Source organism: Alosa sapidissima, chromosome 7, assembly GCF_018492685.1.
Source record: "Alosa sapidissima isolate fAloSap1 chromosome 7, fAloSap1.pri, whole genome shotgun sequence".
Lineage (NCBI taxonomy): Eukaryota > Metazoa > Chordata > Actinopteri > Clupeiformes > Clupeidae > Alosa > Alosa sapidissima.
The window spans coordinates 32797527-32813078 of NC_055963.1; the positions used below are offsets into that span (position 1 = coordinate 32797527).

At 43.7% G+C, this 15552-nt stretch overlaps 1 protein-coding gene across 7 annotated transcripts in view; it reads left to right on the forward strand.

Annotated features, from left to right (window-relative positions):
- Positions 1-15552, forward strand: part of sycp2 (synaptonemal complex protein 2) — a 52827-nt gene that overhangs the window by 27142 nt on the left and 10133 nt on the right. For all 7 annotated transcript variants that reach the window (XM_042097218.1, XM_042097216.1, XM_042097217.1 and 4 more), the window contains exons 32-39: positions 3924-3988; positions 10374-10595; positions 10937-11120; positions 11940-12208; positions 13706-13960; positions 14090-14144; positions 14338-14517; positions 14852-15001. In XM_042097218.1, the coding sequence (XP_041953152.1) occupies positions 3924-3988; positions 10374-10595; positions 10937-11120; positions 11940-12208; positions 13706-13960; positions 14090-14144; positions 14338-14517; positions 14852-15001 (1380 nt within the window). The remainder of the gene's footprint in view (positions 1-3923; positions 3989-10373; positions 10596-10936; positions 11121-11939; positions 12209-13705; positions 13961-14089; positions 14145-14337; positions 14518-14851; positions 15002-15552) is intronic.

Consider the following 15552-nt stretch of genomic DNA (forward strand, 5'->3'; position numbering starts at 1 on the left):
CAGTAGGGCTTTGACTTTTGCCCAAAAATCATATTCGAAGTTTGTTTGTTTATTAATATTAAAATTTGAATATATTCGAATATGTATTAATCCTATTTTAACCATTAAATGTCTTCAGTAAGACCGATATTGGTATCAAACTTAAGTTCTATTTGTTCTGTCCACCAGAGGGCAGTGTATCAGTCAATGTCAATAGACTATGTGCACGAAAGGCTGAGTATTTATGCGTGTGTCAAAATTGTTATTATTGAGCATAGGGCTGGGCGATAACGATAGCGATATGTATCGCACATGTAATCGATATCAATAAAAAATATGTTCAATAGAACATTCATAATTAAAAGCAACACACACCTCCTGCCTTATGTTGTCCATAAATAAAATAGGCTAAATATATCTTGCATTGTAGTATGTCAAACTCTACCAGAGTAGCCGGTAGAAGTAGGCCTAACGTTACCTCAACACAGACTCTCCTTGCCCCGTGCACTCTCTCTCTCCCTCTCAACAGGCGCATCCCTCCTCAGCATGCACATGTAATCCAAACATTAATCGTGCAAGACGACTGGCTAAATTGCTATTAAATCCGGTTAGCATCATTAGCACGCTTCACGAATTTGTTCAAAACTACTGCATTCAAATTGACTGCTAAATTCTAATCATTTCAATCCCAATGCAAATGGAAAAGTATTTTCCAAGACTCAAACGGGCCTGTCCCAAGGAGAAAAAGTATTCAATTGAAACTTAAACACACGTGGGGAAACTGAACAGTCTAACCATATACTATGATAAACTAGCAAATTAAGCTAACGTTACTTTGTTTACAATATTTCCAGGCTTCAACCAGTGCTGCTTTTCATTCAGACTTATTTATTTATTTGAGTGTTTTTAATGATTGTGTTGCCATTTCTTTTCCCTGTTTGCTTTGATTGATAACTAAGGTGATTAAAATCAGAGGAAGTTATACGTTTAAAATAAAAATGTCTATGTGGGAGCTGAGCTCACTAAGCGCGAACCAGCCAGGATGCTAACCTACAGGAGCCCAGATGGCCAATAATAGCCTTGCTAATGAGCTCGCGATTTCACTTCAGAAGGCGTGAAAAAAAACTCTGAATCTGAATTGAAAACAACGTTTAGGCTACAACCAAATACATTTACAAAAAAATATTTCCATAGGCTACAGGTTCGAATATTAAGAGATCCCTAAAATTCGTTCGAATATCTTTAATTTTTAAAATAATCGAATTATATTCGAATAACGAAGTTCGGAGTCAAAGCCCTACACCTCAGGGACCGGTCTGAGGTCTGAGCGTGCATGGTACTGCTCACCAAGGTAACCGTAGGTGCCCTCGTCACACAGAGTTTGGTCCTGAACTGCAGGCGATACCCATGGGTCATGGTGGAGAGCACCCATGGATCCGCTCCTAAGGCCAGCCAAGCCTTCCTGCATCGAGCTCAGAGGCGAGGCTGGCTGGCCCGCAGATTGTCAGGAACGATGAGGGCGCCTGGAGGGGCCACGGCCACTAGCACGCTGGCCCCCCCGGGGATGCCTGAAGCCGCTGCCTGAAATCAGTCGGCCCCCAAGACGGATGCCCTGACACCTCTTCTGCACAGCGGCGGCTGTCACGCGCCTGCTGCAACAGTGTGGTTGCCTGTGGGCCGAACATGGACCCAGGCTCCACCGGCACTCTCAAAAGACGCTCTCTGACTGCTTGCTGGAACTGAGATTGAGACAGCCAGAGATGGTGTCTAGCTAGCCAGAACGGAACCAAGGAGTGGCCCGATGCCACTACCTGCTCCTTAGACACTGCAGCAAGGCACACAGAGGCTGACTTGAGCTCTCTCAAAAGAGCGGGATCACTGGCACTGCTTTGCAAGAGACCAGAGAGGTGTCGAACATACAGTGACTCAATGGCCGCTGTGTTAGCCAGGTGGACTTGCATCGCTATGGGCCTATGCAGCTTACCCAGCAGAGCCTCCATAGTCCTGCCATTGGCACTGAGGCAGGAGGGACCACCAAAGAGGGAGTTGGGAGAGGAGAAGAGGGGCTCCAAAGCTTGATCCACTGGGAGGAGCGAGCCACAACCAATCAGCCCTTCGTCGTGCATGTTGGAAAGCACCTTAGCCTGTCCAGACCACCTACGAAAAGTAGTTGGGTAGGAAATCGGGCGACAGACCAAGTCACTAAAGTCTGGTAGGAGAGGAATGAGCGCCGCCACTGGGCGCTCAGTCATGTCTGTGTGGAACCTAGACGCAGAGGCAAGGGGCTTCTCTGGAAGGGGAATATCAAAAGCCCTGGATGCCCTGCCAACGACCTCCTCAAACAGAAGGGCCAGCTCGCCTCCCACGGCTTGTGTGTATAGGCATAATAAAACAATTCATGCACGATTGGGGGTGTCCCTTGCCTAGAAAGCATGTTGGTGGCCCAAACACAACACACACTTATCATGGCCATCCAAATGTGGATGATCAGTTAGTGCCACAGCTACTATCTCTCACCAATTCCAAAAGCTTGTAAGGAGATCACCTCCTGTGGCTGCTTCAAGGGATGTCTAAGCCTGCGCTGCAGTTGCAGGAAAAGTGGCATGTTATGCATGGAGTCATGCAGCTGCAGCAGCACCTTTCAGAACACTGCTGGAGAGGAGGAGGAGGAGGATGATTAGGATAGCCTAAGTGTGTAGCCTACCTCTTCATACCAAGAAGTTTCAAGAATTGAATAGAATAGAATGGATTAATTACTAAATAAATAGGAAAATATGCATTATTAAATAAATAGTTAAAATACAGATAAATAGATAAAAACAGATAAATAATATAAATAGATAGTTAAAATATGGTAATCAACTTTGTTTCTAAACATGTTTCAAGTAAATACTTCAGAAAGCCATCAACCTGTTTTATGGTCCTCTTTTTTCATGAATTATTCATTATCCGATACAACAATTTTAACCATGTACATTAATTTCAAGCATTTTCTTTAGTCTTGATCTTAAATCTGAGGATGAACAGACAGCTACAGACACGGAGCGCATAGTAGGCCTACTTTCAGTTTCTGCGCATATTCACGTGAAAGATAATTATTGACTGGACGGACCAACTCTGACTTCAATTAAACCCCATGCAGAGACACACACACGTGCGCGCGCAGGACCACTTTGGGGGTGCCTCTCTCTCTCAGCAGGATTTGTCACCGCTAAAGTCAAATTATAGCCTAGCTTAGGTGCTTCTACATCAACCGCTATCGACAGGAAAGGAAAACAAACGTTTAGCGATCAGGACAGCAACACAGAAGCATGACAGCCTATAATATAACGCGAGAGAACATGGATGTGTTCTCCATTTGAGGAACGTTATAATCGATCGCCCAAAATGCTTGATTGCATTGCATTCTCCACATTTTTAGCTAAATTTTCATGTATCAGCTTTTTTGTTCAGTGAATCTTTTGTAAAATGCTTTACAATTACCGTCGGGCCTACAGGCCTATCGCCTGGCTTGCTTCAGTCAAGTCTAAAACTGCAACTTTTTCTCTCTCGTGAGCATTTAATCTGCTGCCAGCTTGTGACTCCACATCGCCCAAAATGCCTGATTGCATTGTATTCTCTGCATTTTAGATACATTTTGGTGTACCACATGGCATTTTCTTTCAGTGAATCTTTTGCTTTGCAATTACCTTCCTGCCCTCCTCTTGGCTGCCTTCACTCCTTCGTCTTCATTAACATTAATCTTTTTGGCCTTAATAATCCAGTTACATAGTCTATGTTTTTGGTTTTGGATTTTGTATTCAATTTTATTTTGTATTGTATTTTGGATTTTTGCGACCATATAAAGTAGTAAAAGCTTTTGCAGAACTGAGACCTGACTGGTAACTTCTTTCGACTCCAAATGATTACTTGTGCTCAGTAAAACATTTCACTTTCCCTTGTAGATATGTCCCCAGACGAGCCTGCTCCGTCTCCCAAACCCGCAAAGGAGCAAGCCAAGCCAAAGAGGGTGAGTTAATTAGATATCTCTGTAATGGACCTGTTTGTTTCTCCTCTGTATCAAATAAACAACATAATCCAGCCATCTGTGTGCAGCACACCATCTGCTCTGCTCGAGAAGCAGACAAACCACCATGCAGATGAAGTTACACAATGTACCAGAATGCACCTGATTAAACCAGTGATAGATACTTCATTAACATGTCTGGGTTTGCAAATATCAGACTAATTTAAATGCTGTTAAAGCATTACGCATGATCTCATAGTGACGCAATATATTTTTAAGGAGGATTGTGGCACGATACACAACTTATGTATGTAGCTTATCTGAGATGCCTGTGTGGTAAAAAATACACAGTTTGATGTGGTGTGATTTCTACCTTCAACTAGATGTACCGCATAGCGGTACAAAATATGACCGCCGCTCAGTCCTGTGGTGGTGATTTGATGTGGTGTGATTTCTACCTTCAACTAGATGTACCGCATAGCGGTACAAAATATGACCGCCGCTCAGTCCTGTGGTGGTGATTTGATGTGGTGTGATTTCTACCTTCAACTAGATGTACCGCATAGCGGTACAAAATATGACCGCCGCTCAGTCCTGTGGTGGTGATTTGATGTGGTGTGATTTCTACCTTCAACTAGATGTACCGCATAGCGGTACAAAATATGACCGCCGCTCAGTCCTGTGGTGGTGATTTGATGTGGTGTGATTTCTACCTTCAACTAGATGTACCGCATAGCGGTACAAAATATGACCGCCGCTCAGTCCTGTGGTGGTGATTTGATGTGGTGTGATTTCTACCTTCAACTAGATGTACCGCATAGCGGTACAAAATATGACCGCCGCTCAGTCCTGTGGTGGTGATTTGATGTGGTGTGATTTCTACCTTCAACTAGATGTACCGCATAGCGGTACAAAATATGACCGCCGCTCAGTCCTGTGGTGGTGATTTGATGTGGTGTGATTTCTACCTTCAACTAGATGTACCGCATAGCGGTACAAAATATGACCGCCGCTCAGTCCTGTGGTGGTGATTTGATGTGGTGTGATTTCTACCTTCAACTAGATGTACCGCATAGCGGTACAAAATATGACCGCCGCTCAGTCCTGTGGTGGTGATTTGATGTGGTGTGATTTCTACCTTCAACTAGATGTACCGCATAGCGGTACAAAATATGACCGCCGCTCAGTCCTGTGGTGGTGATTTGATGTGGTGTGATTTCTACCTTCAACTAGATGTACCGCATAGCGGTACAAAATATGACCGCCGCTCAGTCCTGTGGTGGTGATTTGATGTGGTGTGATTTCTACCTTCAACTAGATGTACCGCATAGCGGTACAAAATATGACCGCCGCTCAGTCCTGTGGTGGTGATTTGATGTGGTGTGATTTCTACCTTCAACTAGATGTACCGCATAGCGGTACAAAATATGACCGCCGCTCAGTCCTGTGGTGGTGATTTGATGTGGTGTGATTTCTACCTTCAACTAGATGTACCGCATAGCGGTACAAAATATGACCGCCGCTCAGTCCTGTGGTGGTGATTTGATGTGGTGTGATTTCTACCTTCAACTAGATGTACCGCATAGCGGTACAAAATATGACCGCCGCTCAGTCCTGTGGTGGTGATTTGATGTGGTGTGATTTCTACCTTCAACTAGATGTACCGCATAGCGGTACAAAATATGACCGCCGCTCAGTCCTGTGGTGGTGATTTGATGTGGTGTGATTTCTACCTTCAACTAGATGTACCGCATAGCGGTACAAAATATGACCGCCGCTCAGTCCTGTGGTGGTGATTTGATGTGGTGTGATTTCTACCTTCAACTAGATGTACCGCATAGCGGTACAAAATATGACCGCCGCTCAGTCCTGTGGTGGTGATTTGATGTGGTGTGATTTCTACCTTCAACTAGATGTACCGCATAGCGGTACAAAATATGACCGCCGCTCAGTCCTGTGGTGGTGATTTGATGTGGTGTGATTTCTACCTTCAACTAGATGTACCGCATAGCGGTACAAAATATGACCGCCGCTCAGTCCTGTGGTGGTGATTTGATGTGGTGTGATTTCTACCTTCAACTAGATGTACCGCATAGCGGTACAAAATATGACCGCCGCTCAGTCCTGTGGTGGTGATTTGATGTGGTGTGATTTCTACCTTCAACTAGATGTACCGCATAGCGGTACAAAATATGACCGCCGCTCAGTCCTGTACATCCGTTCCGCGAAAATAAATCACACTTCAATTTGTCTCCATATTTTACTCCATCCCCCACTCTTGAAACTTTTGTGTATGCTTGTTTGGCATGCCTGAGTGTGTGTGTGCGGCTGCACAGAAAGTAGCCTACTGGTGCTGAAAAGGTGAATAGATTGTAGAATAGCCAAAGAAGATGTAGCATTGTTATAAAACCTTTAAAATCTCTAAACAATCACAAGTAGGGCAGTTCATCACAGTTCATCCATTGCAACTGGATTGATGAAAGGTCACTTACACCTGTAGGCTACATTGTATTTGGGAAAAGCAAAAGGTATCAGCATAATGTTATTTATTTATTTATTTTTTATGTATTTATAAACAAAAACATCTCTGTCAGTTCCATGCCGTTTTCAACAGCTATCAAAAACAAAGGTCATTTTTGGATGGATGGATTTTTTGTGAATGTTTCTTCTTCTACATAAGATTTGTGTCATCTTTAGCTCATGTAATACTTTATTGTCAATGCACAAATTAAGTAACAGTAGTCTGAAACGTTATTGTTAATGCACAAATTAAGTAACAGTAGTCTGAAACGAAATGCTGTTTTACATCTAACCAGTGGTGCAAATAACTGACATGTCCAAATGGGCCTTGATGAAATGCGTCGCTAGACTGTTCATACACATTTTAACGGGCCAAAGTTGAAGAGCTTTTGTCCGTTATTGTTCGTGCAAATATAGGCTGATTCATGTTCCCTTGCATTGTTTAACTGAGGTCTATGGCTAGTCTGGCTTTCATCAGACCAAGCTCAATCTTTTAAGAAATCAAAAAATAAATAGCGGGCAGATCAGGCTGGGTTCACCCAGCCTAGTCCATAGGCACCCGATATTGTTTAATTTTCCGATTGAGATATACACGCTCTGGCTATTCTAAATGCAAAAATGCATCAGGGAGTTATAACAAAACGGTAACTAACAAACTAGATCCTAATAGAAAGCTGTTAGCTTCCCTAAGCTACAGGTAGGATTATAAGGTAGGCCTATTTACAACATAAATTGTCAATAGGCTATGCTGGCGACACAAATAAAATCTCCTTTGGAAACCAATGGCTTACGCCTTACAGTATCAAGCGGACTTAAATGGTCATATCGTGGCGAAAAGTTGTAATAACATTCACGCAGCTCCATGAGTCAAGGAAAGCGCGAATGAAGTAGCCACTTCTAAATGGGACCCACTACACAGTAGCTTAAGGTGTTTTGCTAAAGCAGCCATAATGAAATGAAGGTGTCATTGTTTGGATACTTCACACACACGTGCTTTTTAATTTCACAGACTACAACTACCAAGCTGTAATCAAAGCACATCGATTCCCCTCTCACACCCTGCACGCACTTAAAACAAAATAAACAGGCGTCTCAGTCTCACGCATGTATAGGCAAAACTGTATCAGACCGGTGTAACGTTGGTAAATCTTCCATTGCACAGAATGATTTTGTAGCACGTGCAATAAATGACAGTCGAAAGATACAAACAGTGCTGCTATACATTTGCTTGGTATAACCGCATTTATAGTTTTCTACAAATGCAATCAATCAAATGCCTCCATCACTCAACCAACGCTAACGGTAACATTACCTAGGTCCTTATTGATATTACAAGATTAACGTACCTGCAGTAAAAACCAAGCATGTCCGATAAACATCCTCAGATTTATTTCGGCTTCAAGAAGAAATGGGAATTACACTTCATGTGAACATCGTCCTATCCTTATTAGATGTTCGCTGCGGTAAATTACAGTCCTTGTAGGAAGCGTCCATTGTTTTTTCCAACCCACTTTTAACTTCCAACAAAATTACGTCTCACTGCAACGATGCGCCATCTAGTGGACAAACGACTACTTCTCGCCAATACTGAAAATGCAGCCATGATGATGATGATGAATATTTATTTTGGCTTTCTTTTAATCCTACTGAATTTGTAATTATGTATCGGCCGTTCTAATACCGATAGTATGTGGGTGCCTGTGTGTGTGCATGTGTATATGTGTGCACCGCCATTTACAGGCCAATGAGTGTACAGTCACTAAATGTACACATAACCTAATTTTTTTAGACCCCCCCATGGATGAAATTCTACGAAACTGTAGTGGTGGTCCCCGGGGACGAAATGAAATTTTTCCGTAAAAGTCTAGTGGGGCTACATACCCACCAAATTTCATGTATCCCGGTGGTTCGGTGTCCCGGGTATCAATGACCAAAAATTCAGGGAGTAGATGACGGGAAAAATTCTTGAATTGTGTGCATGTGTGCGTGTACAAATTTATGTTTATGTGTGTGGGTGTGTGTGTGTGTGTGTATGTGCGTGCTTGTTTGTTTGCCTGCGTATGTGTGTTTGTGCATGTGCATGCATGCGTACATATGTCTACTGTGTGAGTATGTGTCATACGTATGATTACTGTAAATGTATGTGTGTGCGTGTGTATCTGTTTATGCACATGTGTGCACATGGAATGGGTTAACATGACCCCTGGAGGCAAACATACGGAAAAAATTGGTCATCCTAGGCCCTACAGTTCTCAAGATATTCACAGAGAACTGTGTCTGCCCTACCCTCCTTTCGGGGGGTCCAGTCCAGCGGGGGGGGGGGGGGGGGGCTACAGATCAAAACGAAGAATGACGGTTCCATGCTATCCATGTGGGGGTACATGCCCACCAAGTGTGTACTCCGTCTTTCAGTGTCCCGGGAATCCTTGTTGGTGTACGTCACTAAATGTACACATAAATTATTTTATTGTAAGGCCCCCCATGAACGGAAGTACACAAAACTTGGCATGCATTCGGAGGGTGTCATAATGATCCTACACTTTTAATTTCGTGCAGTTTTGACCTTGTCAGCCAGAGATATTGTGATGAAAACACCTAATTTTTTGCTTTTTAATTTTTAACTAGGTGGCGCTATACATGAAATAAGTGGTAATGGGATGGGTCGACATGCCCCCTTAAGACCAACATACGTAAAAAAGGTGGACCTCCTAGGCCCTACGGTTCTCGAGATATTCACAGAAAACTGTCTCCGGCCACCTACAGGCCAGTTGGTGTATAGTAACATAAATTAATTTATTGTGTGGCCCCCCATGAACGGAATTCCACAAAACTTGGCGTGCATACAGAGGGTGTCATAATGATCCTACACTTCCAATTTCGTGCAGTTTTGACTATGTTAGGTCACAGATACCTTCAATTACAACACCTCATTTTTACTTTTTTGTGTTTAACTAGGTGGCGCTATACATGAAATGAGTGGTTATGGAATGGGTTGACATGGCCCCTTGAGATCAACATACAAAAAAAAAATGGTCCTCCTAAACCCTACGGTTTTCGAGATATTCACAGAAAACTGTGTCTGCCCTACCCTCCTTTCGGGGGGTCCAGTCCAGCGGGGGGGCTACAGATCAAAACAAAAAACGATGGTTCCATGCTATCCATGTGGGGTTACATGCCCACCAAGTTTCGTGTACCCCGGTCTTTCAGTGTCCCGGGAATCATTGACGGAAATTTGGGCATGCGAAAAAGAAGAAAAAAGAAAAAAAATCTGACTAAACCTATATGACCGCCGCTTCGCTGCGCGGCGGTCATAATAAGAGAGTGGGCAAATGGTGGAACGCACTACCAGTTCCTACCAGAGCAGGCACGTCCCTCTCTACCTTCAACAAACTCCTGAAGACCCAGGAGAGTACCTCCTTTCCTAGCACTACCAACAACCACACGCTAATTCTAGCACTAACCACTAGACTAGACTAACCCCCCTTCTAGAACTGACATTTGACTCTATCTGAGTAGTACTTATTGCTGCACTAACATGTCCTTGTCGCATTGTACCTTAATTGTTGCAGTCGTTTTGGATAAATGTGTAAGCTAAATGACTAAATGTAAATGCACACAGTCTTTGTCAGATGCTGGTACTACTGACAACAAGATTAACACAAAAAAACAGCAACTCAAACAGAAAATCAGCACAGCACACTCGGTGTATATCCTGTTGAGTTCTTGTAATCACCAAATGGACTTTTAATCACTTGAATGAACTTAAACTGAAGAACGTAAATGGCATTGAGTGTGTGGTACTTTTTCTACATTATTTCCTGGTTGCTCCGTTACCTGAACTGCACATGTGAAATCACACATGTTGCAGAAAAGGCCTCAGAAGAAGCCTGTGGAGCAGAAGGCTGCTGCCAAGCCCTTGGCAGCTGCTAGAGAGACTGCAGCAGTTGCCAAGGCGACAGAAGGGGTTACCAAAGCGACCGCAGGGGCTGCCAGAGCGAGTGGCAGAAGGCCCCGCAGGGCCGCGACCTTGGAAGTGTCCTACAGGGATCCCTCGGACCAGTCGGAGTGTGAGGAACCTCCAGCCTTACCGGTGAGGTTTATACACAAACAGATGCCTCTTAGAGATTGATGCCATTTTCTTGTACAGTACAGGAGAGAAGAAACTTCTATCCTGTGTTATTTGGAGTTAAATTTTGTGTATTTGTCTTGATAATTGTGGGTCTGTAGGAATATGGGTTTAGTTATTTTAGTTTTTTACCTCGAGCATTCTGCTTAGTACTAGTTGTGGATTGCAGACTATGAAGTCAGTATCAGAAAAGTATCACTAGTTTCTTGTCTGATGTTGCTGGTATTCTTTTGAACTCAGAGCAGGCGTTATATAGGAGCAGGCATTATATATGCCTCTCACAAAGTTAGTTGTGTATTGTGTAGACCAAGAAGCGCAGGACCAGTGACCCTCCCGAGGTGCCTGAGAGGCCGCATCCGTATGTGAAGAAGACCAAGAGGGTCTCTCCCCCACTGGAGAAGCCGAAGCCAGTGAAACCTCCTCAAGAGTCCTGGGCCAGCAGAGTGGCCTCCTCCCACTTCAGCCCTCGCCCGATAGAGAGGATGAGATGTAAGGACAGCATGGACGCGCCAGACGTGTTCATGTTTCAGATTTAGGGGTTCCAGGTTTTACACAGAATCTGATCTGTCTAATGAATTGCTTTGTGAAACAACTTTTCCAGTTCAGAGCAGAGGTCTAATAAGAAGTTTAAACTTGACTCATCAGTACTCGCTATATAAGACCATATTTTTAGAGCAGTATGTGTATCGTAAACGTGCTAATTACCAACCATTTCGTTCGAAAATTCTTAAAACAACAATGTTTTTTAATACTTCAAAATAACATTTGCCAAATGAACCTTACATTTTTCAGTAGCCATAGGTGTGTAGATTTGAACAAAATCTAGTTTGGTTCTTACCGGGGCTTTTACTGCCTGAAATATCTGATTTTGTTTACCGCGCTCAGATTTTAGTGCTGGGCTGGTGGGTACTTATTCCCAACCTTTCTCATGGCACATCAACGGTTAGCCTGAGAATTCTCGTCGCAATTCAAAATTCCACTGGAGCTCCAAGCGGATTTGTACATGCAGTCTTACAACACTGTTTACAGCTCTTTGAGTCACGGTAAAATGTAAATTTTGGTACGTAGCTAACTTAGATAAACTTATGGTGTGGGTGCTTGCGTTTCTTTAGGAATCCGCCGTCTTGGTTTGTATAGAAATGAATATTAAGTGACACATACACGTAAGAGGTTGTACATACGTGACGGTTGGTAATATGTGAAGTTCCTATACTTTTTAGAATCAGAACCGAAGAGCCCTTTTTTCCTGTAACATGATATGTGGATTTTTAACGTAGGGTTTTCTGTCACATTTGTTTTGGTTTACAGCTGCAGGGATGTCTCCTCCATTAGCCCTGTCCCCCTCCACCCCCCTCCTTCCTCTCTGCCTCTCCCCGGTGGCCCGACCCTCTCCTTCGCCCACCTTGGAGATGCCCAAACCCATGATGGGCATCCAGGCCTCGTCCTTCTACAAGCCCGCAACGGGAGGCAAAGACAAAGAAAAGCAGAAGACCCCCTCCCTGCCCACTCCTGCCCTACCGACGCCCATCGGCATGACCCCCTCCATCGCCAGCTATCGCAGGTCATGCGCCTCAGAGGTCAGTGCTGGTGTACCAAGGGTCCCTATAGGCGTGTTAAAGGGTCGGGTGATGTGACGTGAAGTACAAGTTTCACATATACGTGAACACAGCGGCTTGTATATTGTGTAAGAAAACAGTCCAAACCGAGAGGTATGATAAGTGCTATAATCATTTTATGTGAGGTAATATGTAGGTAGCAGGGTTTCTGTTGTCTGGTAATTGCCGGACATTGGCCGGAAAAAAAATGAAATGTCAGACAAAATTTAATCTCTCCAGTCAAATTGTCCGATTGAAATTGGCTAATAATCCCGTCCCCCTAACACAATCTGAATTTGAGAATAAGCCTAAAATGTAGGCCTATACTAAAGCAAGAATACATCCTTTGGCTATGTTTTAAAGGAACAGGCTCTATCGTTTGAAAGTTATTAAACAACACGCATGTTGCATTTCAAATAGGAAGCGCGCGCTTAAAACGTCTGTTTTAACAACGATCAACAGTTAAATATGGCCAGGCCCAGGCTGCAGGCAGACTAGCCTTAAGCATTTTTTAGAGGATTTTTTAGAAGCCTCAGATGTCCCGTCAGCTCCACCACCACCAGAGAAAAAGCAGAAGTGTCGAGCGTATCTGTCGGAATCAGTGACGTTGGAAGTGGAGTTGCGGGGGGTGCGGCCGCACCAGACACATTTTCTGTGTAGACAGACCCATGGCTACACTGAACATGCAACTGTGTTCTGTTCCCAAAGCATGCTTTTTTTGTCTATGATCTGCAGGGTTAGGGCCTAATCGACGAGGAGATTGCTGGTCCGCGGATAAATTGCGGCACAATCAAATGGTTTCATTGAACCGTGGACCGAACGAAAAAGAAACTAGTCATTTTCCAGAATAGGAAATATTTCTTAATTTAGTGTTTTCAAATAAAGAGGCATAGCATTAGGGGGTAGCGCTCATTCAGTGTCTGTGCCATCTGCGCAAGTGAAACTGTTGAAACACTGGAGATAACGTGGGTAGCAGCAACAAACAATGTCTATTTAAAACAACGAATGAAGCGGATTCTTGCTGTCCATGAAAACAGCATAGAGACTGGCAAGATCTTTAAAATGACAGTAGTTAAGCATGCTTAAGTTAGGCTAATGAACATGTTGCATTTTATACGGCCTGATTGTGTTATTCTTTAAGCTACTGTACATAGCCTGTCTCCAGTTTTCCTCAACTTGATTAATTAAGAAGCGATAATAGGATATTTGACCGCATATCATCAAAATGTCCGGAAAACTGTGCTGGTCGCTTTGACCGGCACCATTTTTTTCAAGCGGAAACTCTGGTAGGTAGGTAACTGGAAGCAGGTAAAACAATAGCTTACTTGACCTCTATGTGATGTATAAGTATTGTCAACTTTGCCACTTTACTGCTGAACATGTGAATGTACAGTAACTAGTGCTGGGTTGGATCAGGTTTTTTGTGAATAACAGTTGGGTTTGGTTCTGGTGCCATATTCCTTCCCGTATCATTCCCAGCATCCTCCACTGAGCCCGGTCCACTCCCTGCACTCCCCAGCCCAGCCGCTCCTCACCTCCACGGCCCTGGACAAGTCTCCGGTAGGCTCGCTGCTCAAGTCCACTGACCTCGACCAGCAGCTGCGAGACTTTGTCAAGACGCACGGGGGCTTGCTGGACGAGTCAGACAAGGAATCTGTCATCACCATGGCGACCCTGAGTCAGTCCTCACACCTCTCAGTCAACAACGTGGCCATACTGTGTACTGAAATCGAGGTATTAATTGTCTACAGCTGCTTTCCCCTAACTCCCTAAGTCCACAACAATATCTGTGGTCTTTCACATTTAGACAACGTTTAATGTTGTATTATAATGTTTCATTTTGTCATGTTGTAAACATTGTAGAAGACGCCTGCCTCCAACAGGGGATCTGCAAACAGTGAACAGGTGTTGCAGTCAGGTTAGAGTGTACTACATTTCTGACTTTGTTTATAAAGAACCCAGAGGGGAATGGAATGAAATGCCCACAAGATTTATTTGTACTTATGGACTTTGGGCCTAACTCACTTCAAGGTTTACCTGTGCAACAGCAGGTACACATTTCATACCACCTAAAAACGTTGCATTGTGACATTTGTGGGTGGTGTTCCCAGGCCCCAGCTATCCTACTCGCCATTCCTCCCAGTCCAACAGCAGTCATTTAGACAGTGAGAGGGAAGATGAGGATGATGAAGATCAGGGGGAGGAAGAGGAGGTAGAGGAGGAAGAAGCAAAGAGTGCACCAAGGCAGAAGCCCCTCAAGATGAAGCCCAGAAAACTGTTCAAAGAGAAAGGTACTGTATGTTTGAGCTGCTAGAGGAACAGATTCCTGTCTACTGGGTTCTATGTGTAACAGGCCATTTTAATAATTCACTCAGTTATTTTTATTTCATAATTTAGCAAACACTTTTACCCGAAGTGACTTGCTTCACAGACAGGGTGCTTATTTTATTAGTATGTATGTATACCAAAAACAGAAGAGAAGAGGAAATAATTTGAACTTTTTGTAAAGTATCCTTAATAAAGAATCACTTCACCCATCCACCTGACACCTTTCTCAGCATGCTTAATAGTGTATAGCCCTGTGGACTGGTCAGTTTACTAAGCTGCATTCTTGCAATTGAGCAGCATGTCCGAAGCAGCCAGAGCAGAGGCAAAGCAGCTCAGAGGAAGATGAAGAGGAGCAGCAGGAGAACGTCCGAGGAAAGAAGAGGAGGAGAGCGGTCAAAATGACTAATAAGACCTACTACACTACCCAGGGCGAAAGCACCAGCAGAGGTTGGGTCCTAACATAGCTGCTGTCTCGTTATGTAATACACAGATTTAACACCAACCAAGAGTCAACTGTAGTGTTGCACAGTGTGCCAATACTAGAAAAGTATCACAATACCCGACCTTTAAAAAAATAAAAAAGTGTCCCACGTGTGTTTGCAGCGCTCTGCCTCCACTCCCTCTCATGCTCCTTGCAGACGTAGTGGGCGCAACAACCGTTTGTTTTTTCTCTCTCATGCACGCTGCAGCTCTCAGTGAAAGGAGAGGCATGACTGTGTTCATGCGGAAAGTCCTCAGCTTGTTGAAAAACCAGATGCTTGAAGTCTAGAATGAATTTGGGTCCAATGACAATGAGGGCACGATTCAGACCAAGGGAGGCAAACGTTGAACTTTGCTTAGCACTCTGGAGACACCAACATGTATAAGGATTTCAAAGAACGACGTTATCGAATGTGATAGATAGCATATTACATCTTCCAAGTATAGGCTATGTCAAACAAATGTTACTAACAAACGCTTTTGTGATAAACGACTCTTTTATCATCAGAGTTTGACGA